Source organism: Cynoglossus semilaevis, chromosome 10 (genome assembly GCF_000523025.1).
Source record: "Cynoglossus semilaevis isolate Cse_v1.0 chromosome 10, Cse_v1.0, whole genome shotgun sequence".
In the NCBI taxonomy this organism is placed as follows: domain Eukaryota; kingdom Metazoa; phylum Chordata; class Actinopteri; order Pleuronectiformes; family Cynoglossidae; genus Cynoglossus; species Cynoglossus semilaevis.
This window is the reverse complement of record NC_024316.1, coordinates 13733055-13754412: the sequence shown is the minus strand read 5'-3', so window position 1 is coordinate 13754412 and position 21358 is coordinate 13733055. Positions and strand designations below refer to the sequence as shown.

At 41.0% G+C, this 21358-nt stretch overlaps 1 protein-coding gene across 1 annotated transcript in view; it reads left to right on the top strand.

Moving 5' to 3' along the window:
• The window catches only part of xkr7b (XK, Kell blood group complex subunit-related family, member 7b), a 47915-nt gene extending 27876 nt beyond the window's left edge, over window positions 1-20039 (top strand). The window contains 3 exon segments of the mRNA XM_008318927.3: window positions 16001-16200; window positions 17336-17555; window positions 18546-20039. Of these exon segments, the coding sequence (XP_008317149.2) occupies window positions 16001-16200; window positions 17336-17555; window positions 18546-19359 (1234 nt within the window). The 3' untranslated portion in view covers window positions 19360-20039.
• The last annotated feature ends 1319 nt before the right edge of the window (window positions 20040-21358 follow it).

Here is a 21358-nt window from a genome sequence, read left to right as displayed (position 1 = left end):
TAACTTTTACCTCCTTAAAAACACAAAACATTACAAAAAAAAAACAAGCCTCTGGTCACTAGATGGCGGCATTGCAGCTCATTTTAATAATCTCGGTCTTCCCTCTTTATATCGCGGTTCCCCCTCCCCTCACCGTTAACTCCTTCATAACACAGAACATTACGAACAATAAACAAGCCTCTGGTCACTAGATGGCGGCATTGCAGCTCATTTTAATAATCTCGGTGTTCCCTCTCTATATCGCGGTTCTCCCTTTCGCTCTCTCATACATCGCATATTTTTTTTTAAATCCGATCTCGCAAAATATAACAAAAATAAACTAAAAAACATTATAAAATAATTATACATAAGAAAGTCTTGGCTTTAAAAATGTGGATTCTTGTTTTGAAATTGAGATAAACGCATTTGCGAACGATGGCTTTGTTTACCTAAACGAGATGGTACACAGCATACTGGTAGGTTATAAGAAAATGCAGTACTGAGTACTACAGTAGAGGACAGGAAAAGTTTAAGACATTTAAAAAGTTGTGCCATTTTTTTTCAAATGCTGTAATACAATCAGAAAACTGAGCCGAGTGTTAATCCAAGTGGTCACAGCCCGTGAGCAGGATTGAGAATCAAGGTGAGGTTGTTAATTCACTCACTTTTATAAGACGGCTTTTATGGAAATGTGTTCTTTTATTCTTCTCAGTCCTTGGTACAGATTTATGGAGCTCCAGTCAAACCTATAATAATAAATCTGTCACCGAGTCTTTACTGAGGCCTGTGATGATGAAACGCAGGCTGTGTTTGGTTTTTAGTTCTGGGATTCTGCAGATTTCTAACTACAACATGGAATGCATTAAAAAAAAAAAACCCAGAGAAATAGAAACACCAAACAACAAACTGGCTAAATTCTAATTTTGAACTTTTTCAAACGCTCGTACAGTAACAACAGTGGAGTCAGTGGGTCAGTCTTACTGTAACGTCAGAAACCCTTTCGTTTCTGCTGCAGTGGAACATGACTCAGTCCGTGTTGCCACTGATTTGCAGACTCACTGACTTTCTGGATGAGTAACCACAAAGTCTGGGTTGCCTCACACTGTTCAAACCTCAATTCACCGGAGAGTCTGCTCCAGGAGCGAGCTTTGTTCAGAAGATCATTCATAATTCAGTGATATACAATATTCAGTGAATGTATGAACATCCCCCTGTGATAAGCTAAAGCAGCGTAGCAACACCAAGTCACACTGCACCGTAGGTGTTATTGTATATACAACTTTCCACATGAAACGCTCAGTAACCTCCCAGTCAGTCACCTCTGCATTGACCTTTGAAGTTAATACATGAAATACATAGTGGGCTGTGCATTAGCGCCACCTCTTGATCGAAGTGGAGATATATATTCAGATACCTGTACTGCAAATCTGCTGCTGGAATTTTGGTTCTGGGCTAATGGACCAGAGAGAGCGTAACAAGAATGTTCTGATGCACTAGCTCAGTGGTTCTCAAACTGTGGTACGCGTAGCACCATTAGTACGCGAGCGCTCTCTAGTGGTAGGTGGGGGAAATTTTCACATTTACATTTTCAATTGTGCACAATTAACAAAAAAATATTTTCACATTTACATTTTCAGTTGTGCACAATTAATTTAAAAAATGTGAGATTATGAAATAGGATGTCTGGTCTTTTTATTTTGCTCCAATGCAAGTCCGTTGTTCACATAAGCCCAGGCAGCACGGGATCATGGGATCACTTGCAAGTTGAAGGTGGAACGAGCAGGGGAATTCTAATGTTGGTCATCATGGTGGTTCTCAGAGAGCTCCGTGTTTTCTCAGGTGGTACAGAGGGAACCTGGGAGTAGGAAAACCAGTGTTCCAGTGTTGAAAAGTTGAATGACTTTAAACTGTGTTTTTGAGGCTGTTCAGTGAAGTTCATTCAGTAAAGTAAACACAGTGAGTGTATAAAGGGCTGTGATGTAGATGATCCATGTAACAAAGTGAGTGTTCATCCAAAACTCAGCAGTAAAACAGGAGCCAGGATGTAAAGGTGCAGGATTCCCATAAAAGAGTGACATAAAAGAGGCCGTGGTGAGGAGAAAGACCAGGGGAGGGGGGTTAAACAGAAATGTGGACCATAAAGAAGAAGGATGAGTGTATGAAAATGTGAGAGAGGGGGAGAAAGAGAGGGGGAGAGGTGGAAGGAGTGGAAGTGAGGACATAAAAATATAGAGAGGTCAATAAAAGACATTGTTTATAATGGGATTATAGAGAGAGAGTTGTTTTTCTCTTTATACTGTGTATACTCACGTTATACTTTAACGTGTCGTGTGTGTGTGTGTGTGTCCGACTTAAAACAGTGACATTTTCAGTCTGTGTGACTCAAGGCTCTCTCTCACTCTCTAACTTCCTCTATCTCCCCCTCTCATTATATGACAGAAAGGACACAGAGGCCTTTTTTTTAAACACTATTTGTTAGCTCCTTAGCTCCTAGATCTTTAGTTCACAACCACAGAAACATTTCAGGTCCAGGGCTTTAAACTCTGTGATCTTATCATTTTATTGTCCTCCAGTAAACGTCTGCTTCAAAGGCCTGTTGAACAGAAACACTCATACTCTGTTTCTTTTCTTTTTTTTTTTAGCCTTCGTGCTAGCTGTAGCTGCTGCAGCCACTTCATGTTCACTCAGTTCAGCTTTTTTGCCATAGAATTTTTTTAATTACTTGAATTTGTTGTTATAACTATTAAACATTTTCTGTTCTTTCTCATTTTTGGATGAGCACAAAGTTTAAGAATTGCAAAAACATTCAGACCGGTCATGATGTGCTGCATTAGCGCCAGTTAGCTGTAGCTCAGATGCTAACGGCTCAGTTCAAACAGCTTGATCTACATTATTAACCAATAGAAATGTGTTCCACTACTACATAATCTGTGGGTAATACAATACGTCACACGTACTCGTTCTCGTACCCGTGTCGGTCCAGGGGGCCTGATATTTTGTAACAGCTTTTCACCACGACCAGCTCCTCACTGGTCAGCTGCTGCTGTGTGTGTTTTCCTGGCGGCGTTAAATGACTCATTGTCTTTGTTTACCCAACACTGTGTCGACCGTCAGTTTAAATACTTTTTGTTTAAAACAGAGTTTGAATTGAAATAACCTTCAGTTAATGAGAACAAAAATATAACTGCTGAAAACATTTTCTCACTGAGTACACACACCACTCACTACCCTGTAAAGAAGTGTAGGTGACTCAGTACTCAGTATTGGAAAGTACACAATACTGGAAACTCATATTGGGAGAACCGTAGTGGTTGGGTTTTTTTGTTTTCACAGTTTTTTTCCCCCATTTTTCTTTTCCGCACAAATGATTTATAAATGACAAAAGCACAATTGGGTTGAATACAACAGGAGAGTTCTTCACAAAAAAAGAAAAAAAGAAGTCCATAAAAAAATAGAACACAAAGATCTGCCGAGGACACTCGGTTTCCCACAGTGTCAAAACATTGGAGGAGTGATGCGTATTTCACCGCCACAATCTCATCATTCCGTTCCTGGACCACAATCCCTCAGAAGAATCAGCCGACCAGCAGCCGGCACTTTGTTTGCGCAGGTAATAAATGCAGACAGTAATGAATCTTCAGTCTGCACCAGGTCCCAGGTCTGTGCATACTAATCCTCCCAGACGCTCGCCGGCATCGGTGTCTGCTCTGAAACCACAGGCAGGTTTATAACCCGTGTGGTGATTTGAAACATGTTTTTGGGAAAGTGAATTAAATGAGTGTGTGTGAAGTGATGTTGTGACAAGGCGGACAGCTCCGCCGCAGCAGAGGACACTCTCACTTGGTGACAGATGAACACCTACCACAGAGCAGGTGGATTCTGGAATGTTCCACTGCTGAAGCTGAGTCAATATTTAGTCATTCTGTTTATACATTCATGTGAATTCAACGTTCTGTCTGCCAGTGTGGACCAGACTGGTGGGAAGAGGAGGTCATCTTTCAATCCAAAGGTTGTCGGTCTGATTCCTGGCTCTGCTCATATACAGCAGTTACGTCCTAACATAGAAACAATGACAGTGACAGATTCAAACAGAAAGTGGATCAGATTCACAAGTGTGTGATCTTTTATTTCCCAGTTCAATAGTTTTTTGTTTTTGTTTTTTTACATGAAGTGACATTTAATACATTTAATAAAACATATGTGTATATGTTTATATATGTAATTCATAAAACAAAGAAATTCTATGGGGACACTCTGTCCTTGTGGGGACATTTTTCCAGGTCCCCGGCATGAGAAAGAGTATGTTGAGGTTCAAGATTTAGTCAGGATTAGAGGTTAGGATTTGATTAGGTCAGGGATTGGGGTTAGGATTAGGATGAATCATATATTTTTTATTATTTATTTCTTAATTAAAAGTTAGTGCGTGATGTTGTGCTCACAGTTGTCTTAAAAAAGTCACTAACTAATCGACTACTGCAGTGCGTCAACAGTGACTTTAAAACCGACAGGTTCTGTGAAGGTGCCACACGGTGGCTGAGTGGTTCTCACTGCTGCCCTGCAGCTTGAAGGTCATTCGTTTGAGTTGTAACATTTATATGAGCTACTTTAGATTTTTTTTTTTCCGACTTTCCAAATGCTGAGTCACGGCTTTGTTAGGCTGAAGCAGCAGCTGTTGTCTGAACACGAGCAGGACTAAACTCCAGTCGGAATCTGTTTTTTCTCCTTATTTTCTAAACGGGACGACGTTTACACACAACAGAGTCCCATCACGGCAGACAGGGAATACCATCTGGAGGAAGTTAGACTGTCAGTGGACTATAGGAGGAACAGCAACCGGAGCATGAGTATGTGAAATTTTAATTGGTCACTTTGCACTGTGTCATGTTGAAATCAAAGTCTGCGTCAGTGAAATTCCATTAGTGCCGTTTGTTAAAAACAAGTTTGGCTGCAAAACGTGAAGTGCACAGAAAATGGACCGACGGAGGAACTCGTGTGGAGGTGAGATTTTGCCTCAGCGTTCTATTTAAATAAATGAGAAGTCGGCACTTTAGCATCAGAGCAGTGTTACGCTAGTTGTAGCTTTACATCAAGCTTTTCAGTTCATTTCCAAATTGGAAAAACTGGACTTGTTTGTTTTGTTTTTCAAACTCCAACTTTCCATGTTTGTGTCGGGGGCAGTGTTGGCTTAGTGGTTACAGAAGCGGCCATGGGTTCGGAAGGTTTCAGGTTTGAGTCCACCAGCTGCCAAGTCACCACTGAGGTGCTCTGTTAAAAACAGAGGTCACATTTGGTTGTGTGCTGTGTCAGGAGTTCACTTTCTTTCAAACTTATTTACCTCCAAAGGCAGAAATGTTGAGAGAAGAAGGTTTTTCTTTCGTTCTTTTCCATTCAATTAAACAAGAACAAATGTTGAATATCCAGATTGTTTGAATCTAAATATCTCTCTACCTTTTAGCCGTCTTTGTCTCCGACTGTATTCCGTCTTAATAACACCAATTCAAACTCACACGTTGGTGGAGCCGCGCAGTGACACGGTTTTCACACTCGCACTATATTTTTAAGCATTTCACGACAGTCTATTTATAACACGTGCTGCCTATTGAGCGTGCAGTTACGCGGCGTCTTACTCCAGTCTATTCATGGTGAGAATTTGTCATTAACATCATTTAGGGTTATTATATTGAAATGAATAGACTGTCAGCTGCAGCACGGAGAGACTCTTCCTTTTCCGCTCGTTCACTCCTCTGTGTGTAAGAGTGCATCCGTGTGAATGATCTGGGGGTTGTGGATTAATTGGGGTTTTGGGGACACGTGAAGTTGCAGCGGCGGAGGAGGAACGTGGCAGTCTTCATTTTCCTCCCCCCGCTCTGTCATTTTTCCAAATCAGTCTTCCCCTCGTGTGTCGGCTCAGCTGCGTCCTCAAACCTGCTTTTTTTCCCCGTTCATCTGCCTCTCAAATTAGAAATCCTCACTCAACGTCCTGCAGATGTCTGCCCCCATTTTCCTTTCTCCCTCCCCACTTCCCTCATGGCTCCTCCATCAATCCTTTTATCTCTGCTTGCAAAAAAATCTTGATTCCTTATTTTTATCGCACAGAGAGAGACTGAATGTTTACTTCCAGCTGGGATCTGGCCAGATTTTAGCGGCGGCGCAGACAGCCCGGTGACTGTGAAGTGTTGGAAATTAAAATCAGAAAAATGAAAAGCTGAAAACGATGCAGACAGGAGCATGAAAATGCACGTGATGTTTTTTGTCTTTGGAAATGAAGACGGATGAATATGTTTGTTTCATCTCATTGTTAGTGAGAATAAGAGTGAGACAACGGGTTAGCACATCTGCTGCTAACAGGTTAGCTCGTTTTAACGGCCCAACAAGGCAGGAGTTTTGTACGTCAGTGGACAACGACCGAGTGTCAACCGACGTGTGTGGAGGTGTAATAGACCTGAGGTGTTAGCCAGTTAGCCTTGGTCGCAGCTTTGAACGTTGCAAAGTTCACACGATGTCCTGAGGGTTGATGCCGGGACATTCATCCAAGTCAGGCTTAGACAAACTATGGTTCACGGGCCAGATACGGTCGGATGAGCTAAAGACTGGTGTCAATCCTTCTGTTTTAATGCATTACAGCCAATCGACTGTAATTTCTGTTGATGCCACTGAGTGGCAGTGGACATCAAACGTACCACATTTAGGTTAAATCTTCTATATTTTTATAATGATTTTGTGGATAAGACAACACAGCTATCATTTTAGCTTCACTGAGCTTAAAATGAAAAATAAAAAAGCAACTAAAATATACGAGTTCTAATTATGTACAATTTACCAATCTTTCTAATCAGACATTTCAAAAGTCAAGTCTTTTTGAGTATTAGAGTAAGAATTCTTAATAATAAACTTTTATGATGTCTGACGGTGCTGTAAATGTCAGTGAGTTGAAGGTTGGCTCAGGAATCCCAGACTGTCATTGGCTTGTCCTCTTTTTACTGAGTAAAAACTCACTGGCCTGAAAAATATGAAAAAAAAGATGTCAACATAAAATTAAATCGAGAGGAGAAAAAAAAGTAAATAAGAGTTTCATGAAGAAATGATTTTGCTTTAACTTGTTGTTGAGACCAGAAAACTTCAGGCCAGCGTGTCGACGGCTGGATGTTTTAATTACGGGTGCTGCAGTTGTGGACGAGTTGACTGGTGCCCGCTGCTAATGAGGAAAAATACACGGTATTTTCCAAAACTGATTTCACTGGCGAATCACGGCTGACACACAGTTTCTAAACCGTGACTCCAAACAGAGGAACTGAAGCAGAACGGCAAGTTGGCGATAAGAGCAGAGATAATCAGCCTAATGGCTTGATGACATCCCATATCAGCGGAGCATCAGGGCTGCAGCTCAGAAAGCTGATTACAGAGGAAGCACAGGGCGGTTAACTGCAGACCCGGGCACCGCGAGGATGGAACAATCTGTAGACGTAATCTCCACGGACAGTTTAATAATTTTATGTTGGACGTTGATGGAGCTTCCTCCTCTTCGTCTTCTTCTTCGTCTTCTTCTTGTTTAACAACTACAGTAGCTCATGCTGTGAAGTTACCACTACGCCCCCTCCACTGCTGGCTGAACAGGATTTATTTTCCAGTTTGTTTCCAAACTTAATTTGCCACCATTTGAAGGGAGGAAACAGTTTAGACAATAAAAATGTTACCATTTTTTTTTTAAATGTAGTCGTTGACCCAGGTGTAAATATTTAATGTATTATTATTGGGGAGTTACTTTGTAGTAACAAATGCTAAAAAATATTATTAGGATAAGATAAGTAGATAATAATAATATAATAATAAGTATTATCTACTTAATAATAATAATAATAATAATAATCTACTATAATAATACTATAATAATATAATATATTATAAGCAGATAATAATAATATTACAAATAAAATAATTAAATATAATAATTATAATTATATATATTACTATAATTATAAAACAATATTATCATTATTATTTTATTATTATTATTCATTTTGTTACTGCAGTATAATGATAATAATTAATAATAATAATAACAATAATTTAAATAATTAAACAATTATTAATATTATTCATGATAATATACTGCGTCATCTTAATGAATGTAGATTTTTTAAATTTGATTCAAAACATTTCCTTTAACCTAAAACTGCTGGCTGTAATGTTACTGTAGACTGTGTCACTTTACCTACTTAAAAAAAAAAAAAAAACCAACCTGCTGCTAACGTGAAGCGCAGGCAGATTTTCCACTGAGCACATTCAGCCGGGGGCCATCTCTGATGTGAGTCACTTCACCCTGTCAGGGTTCTCAGTCTCGGTCCCACGTGGTGCATGGGAATGAACTCAGTGTATGTTTGTGTAACTGGCAGCTGTCACAACTGACATTCAGAAACACACGTGAAGATAAACAGTACCAGAGGAACACGACCTCCACCGGGGGCAGGAGAGTAAAGATGATCGGTCTTTCCCAAGGAGAACATATTTGTACGTTGTAAGGTTTCATATTGGTGTGGGTCGACGTTTCTTTTCCTGCAGCCTCATGCAGAAATCCCCGTGGGCCACTCTGTGACCCATAAACAAATGCAGCCCACATGGCCTCAGCCAATTCAGAAGAGTTTTGTAAAAAACAGAAGAAGAAAGTGAGAGTGAACCTGACGTGACGTTTATCACAGGCTGCTGAACATAGACACAATTCTACTCGTGACAATAGCACCACCTAGGGCTGAGGAGGGAAGTGAAAAATAAGAACGAAAAAATAAAAAAAAGATTTCCTTCAGTAAAGTACTGTAAACAGATTCAAATACTGTGAAGTTACGTTATCAGAATATTTTTCCGCCTCGACATAGTTTCCATGGATACTCACCCAAACTGATCAAGTGCATTTTTCAACTTTACTACAGTGTATATCTGCTGCAGAAATATACACGGAGGTCTTTTTGACAGGATTTTTAAATATATATATATTGAAGTAAAACACAAGTGTCCGATGTAAAGTCTGAGAGAACAGGTGAAAACCCTGTTTTCCTGCAGTCAAACCTTCCAACTGGAGATTTATACAATCTTCTCCTCGGCACAAGTTTCTTCCAAACTGAGCGTTTTTCAGTGACGTAATCCTCAGTTTGTGCTTGGATGACAGATCAAACCACACAGGGGCTGTTTCTAAAAATACCTGTCTGTGAGAAGGAGGCCTGGAGATTCTGCACTGACAGACAACCAGAAATGAACCCTGAGGACCGAAGAACGGGAGAAAAACATGACGAAGAGTTAAAGATGAGTCTTTATTAGAACATTTATCTGGAAAAGTCAGTCATGTTTGTGAGTATGGAAAAAAAAAAAGAAAAGAAACCAGACAGGAGAGTGACGGTGACAGGTGCCAGGTAATCAACAGCAGCAGAACGTCTCCATTTGTCTCTGTGGAACTCCACATCCCTGTGTAACCATGGTAGCAACATGTCGAGGATAAACTATATTGGACAGTCAGGCCTACACACACACACACACACACACACACTGGTTTTTGTCTTTTGTGAGCACTCTGTATAGACCCAAGCATCCCCTGACTCTTTCACTTCTACAGGACTAATCCTAATCTTAATCCTTACCCCTGACTCTAATCTGACCCTATTTCCAATCCTAACTCTGAACTAAATCTTGAACTTCAAAAATACCCCGTCTCCAGTTGGTACCTGTAGAGGAAACAAAACAATGGTATTTAATCTCTGTCCCCACAATCCACCATACCAGGTACACACACACACACACACACTGGATGTTGACCAGTGAGCAGTGAATTTTTTTTTCCTACATTTTTAATCTTTTGTTAAACCCCCAACAGAAAATGTTTCGTAATTTTTAATATTTGTTGTTGTTTTGAATTTGACCACTAGTTGGAACATTAGTTGCAGACATTACATCATGTGACTTCAGTGACGTTGAACAATGATCTCAGGTGTGTCCACTGTCTCTTAATGTCAGGTTGGTGTATGAAACTGTACCGCAAACCAACTTCAAATTAGCATGCTAATGCTAATTAGCAAAAAATTAGCGTCAGCAGATTTTTTGGTTTTTTGGGCGATAACATGACGTGTTGTAGTTAACATCAAGAAATTCTAACTCAAATGAATTGTGTTAACTTGGTCCATTTTTATGGACAAAAGAACCAGGTTCAAAGATTCCAAAAGTGCTCTGGTTTGAAAAACATTGCTCTGGTGGCTCGGCCCTGCACCTGCAGATGATTCCAACTCTGATTGTTCTTTTTCGTACAGTAAGCCTTATTTGCAACTAATGGATGACGACTGCTGAGAACTCTGTCCTGTGTTCAAGGACAAGCAGCTTTAAAGACTAACAGTTAGTTTATCTGTAGTGACTGTTGTTTTTATGTATTACCTTTTATCATTGGTTACCTCTCTCTCTCTCTCTGTCTCTGTCTCTCTCTCTCATTAGGGGATAAATTTAACTTTGTTTCCACATTTGAACTGCTAACTGTGCAGCACTTTATCCGATGATCATTATAAAAAAAATGCAATTTAAAAAGAAAATAGCATTTGAAATGTGACCTCAGCTCCAGCAGTGGTGAGACGTCAGGAAAAATTCTGAGTAAATGGAGACAAATTTCTCTCCCTTTAAAAACCAAAGTGTTTTTTCTTCTTCTTCGTCTTCTTCAGCCTCCGTCTGAGGCCAATCTTGACATTCGACTGTGGTTTAATGTTCCGAGGGTAAAAACCCTGTGGAAATCTGTAGAGGCACAGATAGGAGGAGAACAGAGGAGTTCAATTGCCTCCTGCCACCGAAGTCTCTCAGCAGAAATACCTCGTTGAACCTGGGCCGCGATGTTTCGATTGCAGATTGATCACATTCTCCACTGCGTCAACTGTTTGTTTGTATTTTTATTTTTCTTCTTCTTGTGGAGAACGACATCACAGTTCCAGCGAATTGTTTTCTTTGATGTCTGTTATTCAACAGGAGAACAATAACTTTTGTTCTCATTCATAACGTCGCTCTTTACTGATCAGTGTTGTTGAACTCTGACCCCGATCAGAACTTTTTAGCTGTAAGTTTTGGTTTTCAACACAACCTGCTTTTTCTCTTTAAAATTTCTCTCAGTTCAGAATCAAAAAAGGTGAAACAGTAGAGTAGAACACCACCTGCTGCCAAAGTTTGAATCCTTTTAATAGATTTCCATTCAGGTTTGGTTTCAAACGTTTCCTCTGATCTGTTCTCGTCACTTCTTCTCTCTGATTGGTCAGGACATAAAGATATTTTCTTTTCCTTCTCTCCTGTATCTCTGCACATCCCTCATGTTTTGGCCCAAGTAGAGAGTATTAGTATCAGTATCAGTAGTGATGACCTTGGTGCTGTGTTCCTGGTAGAGGTGAAAAAACAAAAGTCCTTGTATCGACAGATCAGTTTAGCAAAATGATTTGGGTACGAGAGAAGGAGAATGAAGGAGAGATTAGGAGAAATGAGCGGAATGGAGTTTTCACTAGAGGTGTTGAAGCCAAAATGTTGGGTAGAGAGAGAGAGAGAGAGAGAGAACCAATCACACAGTTTCTCAGAACTTCTAAAATAAAAAACACCATCTTTTGAGTCAAAGCAAAAACTTCAAACCAAAATCACTTTTTCCACCCAGTTTTCTGATTCCCTGTTCGTCTTCGACTCTCGTCCTGTGTTATCTCACTGTTTTGCATTTTTTAAAATTTCAAATATATTTTCACACATTTGATTTTTTTATTTTATTTCCTCTGACATTGTATTTCTCAATTCTTACACTTTTCCTTTTTTTTTTTTTTTTTAATAACAGACATATTTCTCCCTCCGTTCACTTTTTCCCCTCGGAGTCAATAATGAAACCTTAGGATTTCTAAATAACAGATGCATCAGCGAGAGATGGGCTGAGAGATAATGGATCACACTGGCAATTCAGTGATAGCATCAGCTACTATCTCTCTCTCTCTCTCTCTCTCCCTCACACACACACACACGTATATCTGCAAACACTTCAGATTTACCCACAATTCCCAATTAAACACTTCATCAGTCTGCGTGCTTTTATCAGATCAGTGGCTCTGCAGCTTTGACTGCTGTTTCACTGTCGCTCAGACTCGCTCACTTCTCTCCTTCAGTCCTTCACGTTTATGTCCTCTCTCTGTCTGAACCCTGGAGTTTAGAACCTGGAGCTGAACCTGTGATCCATCATCCATCCATCCATCCATTCATCCATCCATCTTTCTTTCTTTCCTCTGTCTTTTCCTTCTGTCTAACTTTCTTTTCTTTTTTTTAATTTTCTGGCTCAATATTGTGTTTTTTTATTTTTACCATCCCGTCCACGTCCTCCCCTCTCTGGGCCGGGTTTCTTTGTGTGGCAGTATAAGTAGGTCGGTGTTGACAGCTGAGCTGCACTCAGACAGGAGAGAGGAGTTTTTGCCGTGTGTGGGCTTCCACACCAACACTCACTCACAGACTGTGGCTCAGTCTCAGTCAACTTCACAGACACAGCAGCAGAAAACCCTCGGTGCCGGACATGGAGTCACACCGTGTTTAAATATTTGAAAAACATGATGTTTTATTGGGACTTGACGTAAGGATTGTAGGTTTATGTTTTTTATTATTCAAGAACTGTTGTTACCGACTTACTCATTAATTATACATTGGAGAACTCAATTGTAGGCATGTATTTTCTGCCATATTTTTTTAATATTGTTGACGGTGGATGTCTCTGTGTCTGTCTGACTGAACCAAGTTAGAAGAATAAAAAAACATCCACGGATGAGATGTATAAACGAAGGGAGGAGCTGCAAAAGAAATCAAATTAATCTGAAGTTCTCAGTGAAGTTAACAAATATTGACAGTTCTTTAAGACATTTCTTAGTAAATACGTGAACTTTCAAAAAACATCACCAAACGTCAGTTGTACTAAACAGGCAAACTAAGACGGAGAACCATCAGACCGACCCTGAACTCTACAACGTTCAAAGCTACATCCTCATCTCTGACGTGTACTAGGAGATGCGCAGTTCTCGTCAGCCTTGCCGTGCAGTACTACTGTAGTACACTGTAGTACATGTCTGGCTCTCAGGGAAACGACTTCTACTTCTTCTCCATCTTCTTTGTAGTAAGTACCACTCACACAGGTCGACCCCAGGGAGCGTCACTTGGCTGTAAAGATTCGACTAAGAGCTTGAACACAGCAGTGAAAACACGCAGTCAAATGTAGATCATTCAGTCACAGCAGCAGCAGCAGCAGCAGCAGCTCCTGACCCCAGTGACCCAGTCACAGGAGAGAGGGACACACACACACACACACACACACACATACACATGCACACAATCACTGATGCAATAAAAGCGGCTGGTTGCTGATGTGATAATGATCAGGTTAAGAGTCTCTTCAGACGAGTGATGGAGGCTGGAGGACTCCTCCACCTCCACCTCCACCTCCACCTCCACCTCCACCTCCAACAGCCAACAGATCTGCAGTGTAAACAGTGGAACCTTGAGATACAAGCATAATCCGTATCTCGAATCTTCTATTTTTTATGTTTTATTTTTTATTTGTTTTGCTTTTTTTTCGATTTGTATTCCTTCTTCAGCGGGCACCAGGCTCGTATTTATCGACAACTTCATGCTTTATTTCCATGGTCCTGGTTTCTGATTCTCACTACCAAGATTTTTTTTTGGGGGGTGGTGGTGGTGGGGGATCGTCTCACATCATGTTTCCCAGGAGTTTATGAATAATGTGTATTGACTTGGGTCGCCAAGGTTTGTGACTTTTGAAATATGAGTCCCAGAAAAACCGTTTTGGAAACACTGGTCTGTCCTCACTCTGTTTTTCCTCTCCGTAGCTCAGCATCCTGTAAAGATCGTCCTCCTGGTCACATTCCCTCATTATATCATCTCTACCGCTGCACAGAGAACGGCAGCGTTTGCATCACTGCATACAAACACACTTCTGTATAAACCAGTTAAAAGTTAATGAAATGGAATACTTTTTAGAGAAGTTGAAATAAAAAATAATAAAGCTGCAGTTGAACCGGATCTCTGACCTCTGAACTTAACCAGGACCTAAACTGAAGGTTCTGCCTCATTAGAACCTCTTCAGTCGCCATGAGGACTGCTGATCCTGGAAAAGTCAGTGTGTGTGTTAAGCTGGAGGCCTTCAACAGTCCAACTGCAGCCTTGGAGATAGTCGTTTTTGGAGGAGGGGCACGGGGTGGGGGGGGGGCACAAAGTGTTTGCAGCATCGAGGAGAGGAGAGAAGAAGAGGAGGAGGGGGTGAGGATTCATATAGATTTGATAGATTTGGAGCTGGAGGCACATAAGAACGCCTGAGGGAAGAACAAAATAAATTGGATAAATAGGGAGAAGGAAAGAGCCAAACGACAGGAAGAAACAGACAGGAAATGGAAGTGGGCTGCGTGGAATTGGATGGAAAGCAAAGAGGAAAAAAAAAAACCTAAATGAGAGGGAACAGAAAGAGTGAAACAAGAGGAAGAAAATGAAATATGAAGATAAATGGAGTGAAGAAAAAAATATAGAAGGAAAAATTTGAGTGACAAGGAGAGATGAGGAAAAGACGGAAAAATACACCGAGGAACGTCTTTAGAATCAAATCAGGTAAATGACCTTTAACAGACAAGACAAAAAAAAAGAGTTGAAAATGGAGACGCTTTACCATTTTTTTTAAAGAAGGAAACAACAACCAAAGATGGTCAGGCTGAAGAGCTGTGCCCTGTAGCTGCTGACCTGCGTAAAAAAACCCAAGGAGAAACACTTGTGGAGACAAACGGAGGTGGACGTGGACGGACAGAGAGACAGAGAGACACTGGGACTGAATGGAGGAGCACCAGCGGCTCTGCTTGGCCAGCAAATTATTTGCAGAGCTACAGATTTTCAAGGCTGCCTCGTTGGCCTTGCTTCCTATCTGTCATGTACGTGCGCACGCAAATGTGTGTGTGTGAAAAGGCTCTATGAGAACTGTTTCTGTCTGCAACTGTAATCATATATACTGGACACATGCTGTACATGCAGTAAGCCGTATATACGCTGACACACACGTGTACGTCAACGTGCGCGTGTGTGCGTGCGTGTGTGCGTGCACCCTCTGCCCCGCTGGTTATTTTTAACTCGTTTAAAATGTGCTTCAGGATGCAGAGGCACATGAAGGGAACGCTGTCTCACTTCTTCTCCAGCGAGTTTGGTTTGTCTTCCACCATCCATCTGTCCTGCTGCGCTGCTGCCGTCTGCCATCATCTTTTCCCATCATGCAAATACACCTGTTTGCCAATGCAGTTCCGCCGTGTTGTGCTGACATCAGTTGTTGCCCATTTCAGGAGGTTCGAAGGTGTAGGCAAAAAATAAATATGTATATAGAGTCCATCCTTCTCTCTGTTTCTCTCTCGTGGATATTAAAATCTAAAATTTAGAAAAAAAAAATATGGTTCTACTGATGAAATGAAGAGAGAAAATCCAACTGTTAATGACGTGGTGGTCACAGGATGGCTTTTTTTAAACTCTCGTGGATATTAAAATCTAAAATTTTGAAAAAAAAAATGGTTGTACTGATGAAATGAATAGAGAAAATCCAACTGAATTAATACTGATGGCATTTTTTAATTGGTATTTTTTAAATTATTATTTTCTTGGTTTTATCATATTTTCCTTACAGTTAATCACCAGGGTTTTTTTTTTAATCCAGTTAGGTGGTCCCACTTCCGATCAAAAAAAAAAAAAAAGAAAGGAATCTTAAAATAGCTGTCATTACACAGCAGTGTTTCCAGGGTGTTTTCTTGTCATCAAATCCCACCGTGTGGTGTGACTTCAGTGCAGAATCTCATGCTGCTCCAGCAGGTGAAAATAAAACCTTTGATAGACACTTTGTCACAGATCTTCCAAAAAAAAAAAAACATCTCAAACTAGGACTGCTCTTCTCTAGAAGTCAACACATGTTTTTCATCAACTATATCCTGTCTCTGACGGTTCTTCTGTCTCTGACCCTCAGGTACATCCACGCCCTGTACCTGGGCGCCCAGAGCCGTTGGCACAGTAATGGGCCGCGGCGCCATTTCCACTGGCGCCTGATGTTTGAGAGTGCTGACATCACCATGCTCCGCCTCCTGGAGGCTTTCCTCAAGTCAGCGCCGCAGCTCGTCCTCCAGCTAAGTATCATGATCCACGGAAACGCCGTTCTGCCTCTGCAGGGTAAGAAGGCCGTCAGTACGAGTCGATCAAAGCAGATTTTTAAAAAAATATTTTATTACTTATTTGTTCAGAGTACATGAATCCAACAATAATATTTGAGATCAGAATATTGACTTTTTTATATATATTTTCCTATAAATACATCAAAGTAAATGTCACCACGTTATTTAAAGCAACAGTAGCTTTCCTACAAGAGTAGAAGTTTTGATGTGATGTGATATTGGATTTAAAATATATATATAATATTAAATATTGTTTGACTCGTAATGCTGATATCCAGGACAATAAAACAGTTTATAAATATAATACAGGGATGTCCGATATTAACTTTAGGCCGATATCCGATATGCTGATATTGTACAAACACTTAACTGATTCTGAAATATGCAACATCTCATGACCCCACCTTTATACCTAACGATTCTTACAGATATTCTATAATCATGCTAATATCAGGCCGATAATATTGGTCGGCCAATATTATCGACCATCCCTGAAATAAATATTTCGTTTTTCTATTATTTTTTTACCTAAGCATTTTTCTCTTGTCTATCTAACATTGAGCAGTACTTTTTTTTATTATTCCATTTTATTTTGTCTTGAATTTATAATCACATTTTCAACTCTTTATCTCTCTTCCTGTTCACTCCCAATTATAATTAAAGTAACCCACGAGTCTGAACTCTCTTTGTGTGTTTGGATCGTGAAGCTCTTCATCTTCTGAAAATTAGAAAGATCCAAATTTTGCTCAATTGCACAGTCGGAGCAGCTCTCGTCCTGCTTAATTTTTAATACCTTCCCAGTGTGAGTCATGGCTAATTTGAGACAAGCCTTCTTGATTAACGCAGATGAATGTTTCATGTATTAAACTGTGCTGTGGGCAGCTCATAATGGGCCTCACTGTTGTAGAACACCAAGAGGCTAATGATCATTTGACCTTCCCTTAAAAAAAAAAAGTCGGTAACTGCTAAAATATTTTACAATAATTCATCTTCATTGTCATTAAACGTCATGAAATTCTTTAGATTTATGTTGAAAATGTCGACACAGATTTTTACAGCCCGTTTCTATTTTTCTTGTGTCCGCTGTTTTCATAGATTTTTCTACATCTTGTTTTTTTTCGTCCCCCCCCCAGGACTTTCAGCCTCAGCCTCCCTGGTGTCTCTGGCCTGGATGATCGCCTCCTACCAGAAGGTTCTCCGAGACTCCCGTGACGACAAACTGCCCATGTCCTACAAGGCGGTGATTGCACAGATGCTGTGGCACTTCTTCACCATCGGAGCGAGGACCGTGGCCTTCGCCCTCTTCGCTTCCGTCTTCCAGCTCTACTTTGGGATCTTCATCGTCAGCCACTGGTGCGCCATATGTGATGAAGTCCACAGCCATGTTTTTGGGAAGCATGGAGTTTAACACTGTCTATAACACTATGGACTCCTGTAGTCCTTTAGAAAGATAGATTATTTAAACCTGTTTTTAAAAAAAACTGGTTGCATCTTCGTATAAATGTGATTGATACAAAAACATCTTTAGTTTCGGTTCATTCTGTTTAAACTTTTATTGAACAGTTGTTTTAATTTTGTTCTATTTATTTGACAAATTCATAAAACCCAACAACTTAGACAGTGTGGTAACAGCCGGCCCCAATTTAAAATTAAATTTGTATTTTTTTTATTTTTTTTATTTTTACCCAAGAAAGTTTAGTTTGAAAATAATTATTTTTCCCTGACAAATATTCAGGTTCAGTGTTCAGGATCACTGGCCAACCAAACTGAATGTATTTCAGATTGTAGACAAAGATTGAATTGGGTTTGAATGAATTCAAACTGAAATATTTTTCATACTTTAAAAAAAAAAAAAAAAGATTGAGAACTGTTACAACACTTTTTCTTTGGTGAAGAAGGTTGAATCTGCAGATTCTGCATGGTCCATACAAAATCTGTGAAAAGCCGTCACCTTTAGAAGCAATCAGTGAATAACAGAGTCAGAAGGCAGAGCTGGAAACTGTCAGTCAATGATCAAATGTGCTTCTGGTTTGTTATTTGGACTGCACCGAGGTTTATAACTAGTATTTTCTGCTGGAAGAAGTTACTCTGCCAGACTAACAGGCGGCCAGACTCCTGATTTCTGTATTAGTGCAGACAGTGTGTGGATTTGGGCGAAGTGTAATGATGCAGGTGGAGGGAGGACAGGTAGCTTCAGTTCACTGATCATATCCTGCCATGATCTGCAAATGATATGTCGATGACACCATCGTGTGAGAAGAGATTTCTGTTCCATTTCTTGAAATATCAACCGTGGTCACTGCTGGTGTCTTGGTTAACTGACCCGTCATTGGTTGTTTTCAGGTGTGTCATGACGTTCTGGATCATCCAAGGAGAAACTGACTTCTGCATGTCCAAGTGGGAGGAGATCATCTACAACATGGTGGTGGGCATCATCTACATCTTCTGTTGGTTCAATGTCAAGGAAGGTCCCAGTCGTTTCCGCATGACCGTCTACTACTCTGTGACGCTGGCTGAGAATGTCGCACTGACGGCCGCCTGGTACACCTACCGCAGCCCGCTCACCTCTGACTCCTACGCTCTGGTCGTGGTGTGTTTAGTTGCCTGCAGCTTCGCCATGGGAACCTTCTTCATGCTGCTGTACTACTGCTGGCTGCACCCCGATGGACCCGTCCTCGGCTCACATTGGGGAGGGTGTGTAGACGAGGGCGTGGTGGGTGCAGGAGGGGTCGCGGGAGTGATTGATGCTTGCCTCACTCCATCACAAGGATCCCAAACAGACATGGTCATTACAAGCCCACCGCGGACCCTCCCCAGGACTAAGGACACGGGGGAGCTGGGTCCTGGGGAGAGAGACAGGGACAAGGAGAGAGACAGGGACAGTTGCTTGCCTGTCTTCCAGGTCCGTCCCTCCCCATCCTCCTCTCCTGCACTCCTTCACAGGACCTCCTCCTCGTCCCGTGCGCAGGAGGGCCCCGTGATCCGGATTGACCTCCCGAGAAAGCGCTACCCGGCGTGGGACGCGCACTTCATCGATCGGCGCCTCCGCAAGACCATCCTGCTTCTGGAGACAACATCGGCCTTCAGCCCCCGGATACAGTACAGAAGTAGCATGATGGGTAGCAAAGAGGTTCTAGAATACGAGACGACAGTCTAGACCTATGGGGGTTCTTAAACCTCAAATGCAGTCTGGGACCACGGCTCAGCTGGAGATTAGTTCTCATCCCAGGACAATGAAACAGGTGAAGCATGGAAATGTGAGACAGTGTCGGACGAACCACTTTTGAGAAAAGCGGTTGTCGGAACATGATTGTAAAATGTGAAGCGCAATCTGGGACTGACTGAGGCTCTCTCTTTAGGACACAGTCCAGCAGTAAGTAGCATGAATGAGCCTTGGGAAGTGAATGGACTGACGCTGAACTGGGTCAATCTTCATCCTCTTTGTTAAAAAGACTCCAAGATCAGAAATTTAATCTCACGTCCTGGGACCAAGGGAAGTTAGATTCAGCTTCTGACCGTATGGTCAGCACAAGGAGTCGAAAAGACGTAGGAGCGACGAGGTCACGGAGATTGAGATAACACAGAAAGAGTAAGCTGCATGAGACAAAGCCTTGGACTCCAGAGATGGGACAGAGACCAGGGGAAGTTGGGAGACGTCACAGTGGCTTTGGCAGCGGGGCATGCAATTATTTTGATATGGCTGCAAATTCAGATTGATCGTCCAATATTTACATCTTTAGCTCCACCTTGAGGCCACACTGAATATAACAATTGTTTACTTTGCAACCCAGGAAATAGGCCCTGTATTATCATTGGTTCAAAATCACAGAAAAAAAACCCCAACTTAATAGTTTGAGAGCAACATGGAATGACCTTCGACCTACAAATTGACACGTCATCATCGTTGACAAAGCCCACAATTGTACAATGATTTGGAGTCAAAAAGATTGCATATCCCTGATGGCCTTTCAAAGCTCAAACGTGTTCCCACAATTGTACAATGATTTGGAGTCATAAAGATTGCATGTCCCTGATGGAAGCTCAAACGTGTTGTGTATAAAGAGGTGATGGTCTCCTGGCCTTGGTCTCCAGTCTCAACGAAACACAACGATCCATCTAATGTAGCCAAAAAAAACCCAGTCTAGGTCCAGATGGTTTGAAAAATATTTGCCGTTCATTTATCTCCAACAGAGAAGCAGGGAGCATTTCAAAGATCCTCCGTGTAGTTTCCGCCCAGGCTACCTGACACCGCAGCGTGTTCGGGGAAAATGATTCAGGACTGTCAGGTCAGGTGGACGCGTTCTGCGGAGGCTACTGCAACACACTAAACACACAGGTCTGTGATGTACAGTTAAATAAAATTCAGATGTCAGATATAAGCTATTCTAGTGAGTAGTTCTGTGATGAATGATGTTCGGTTTACTACTACTAAATTTCAGCTAGAGTTATCCACGTTTTCAAACACATACGAGAAGAGCGGAAAAAAGAATGGAAAGCGTCGTTGTTGTGCCGCGGAAACCTGTTTTTTTAAGGGTTTGTTTTCTGGGAGGACACGGCGGGAAGCAGCTACAAGGAAAATGTTGAAACGATGACAACAGAGCTCAAACGTTTCTGCAGGAGAGAGAAAATGAACTAAAAATAAAAATGTTCGGTGAGATGTTAATGTATCCCAGGAAAAGGACAGCATCAAAACGTATCCACCAGGAAGTTAAAACCACCATGGAAACGCAATCAAAACCTGATTGGTTTCTTCATTCTTTTACGTTGTTTAATTGTTTTACCGACAAACCTCAAATCTCAAACCTTCGTTTTTAACTGTATTGGAAAACAGAAATGAACATTTATTCCAAAATGTAATTTGGAATTTAACGGAAACATCTTTTTTTTAGGTTATTCGCAGTTTCTTAGTGCAAGGCGTTTTGAAGTAAACTGTGTTCGCGATATAAACATAAACTGGTCTTAACATTAGGAATAAAGAATACGAACGCATGTTTGACACAGCATTTTAGATTCTGTAAAACAGTAACAGGCCTTAAACTTCATGAGGATTTTCACTAATTGGTAAGAAATATGTAGCAGTTTTTTTTAACAAACCAACAATGAGCTATTTTAATAACCACCGTAATTTGAAATAGAAGCATGGACAGTTTCTGAGG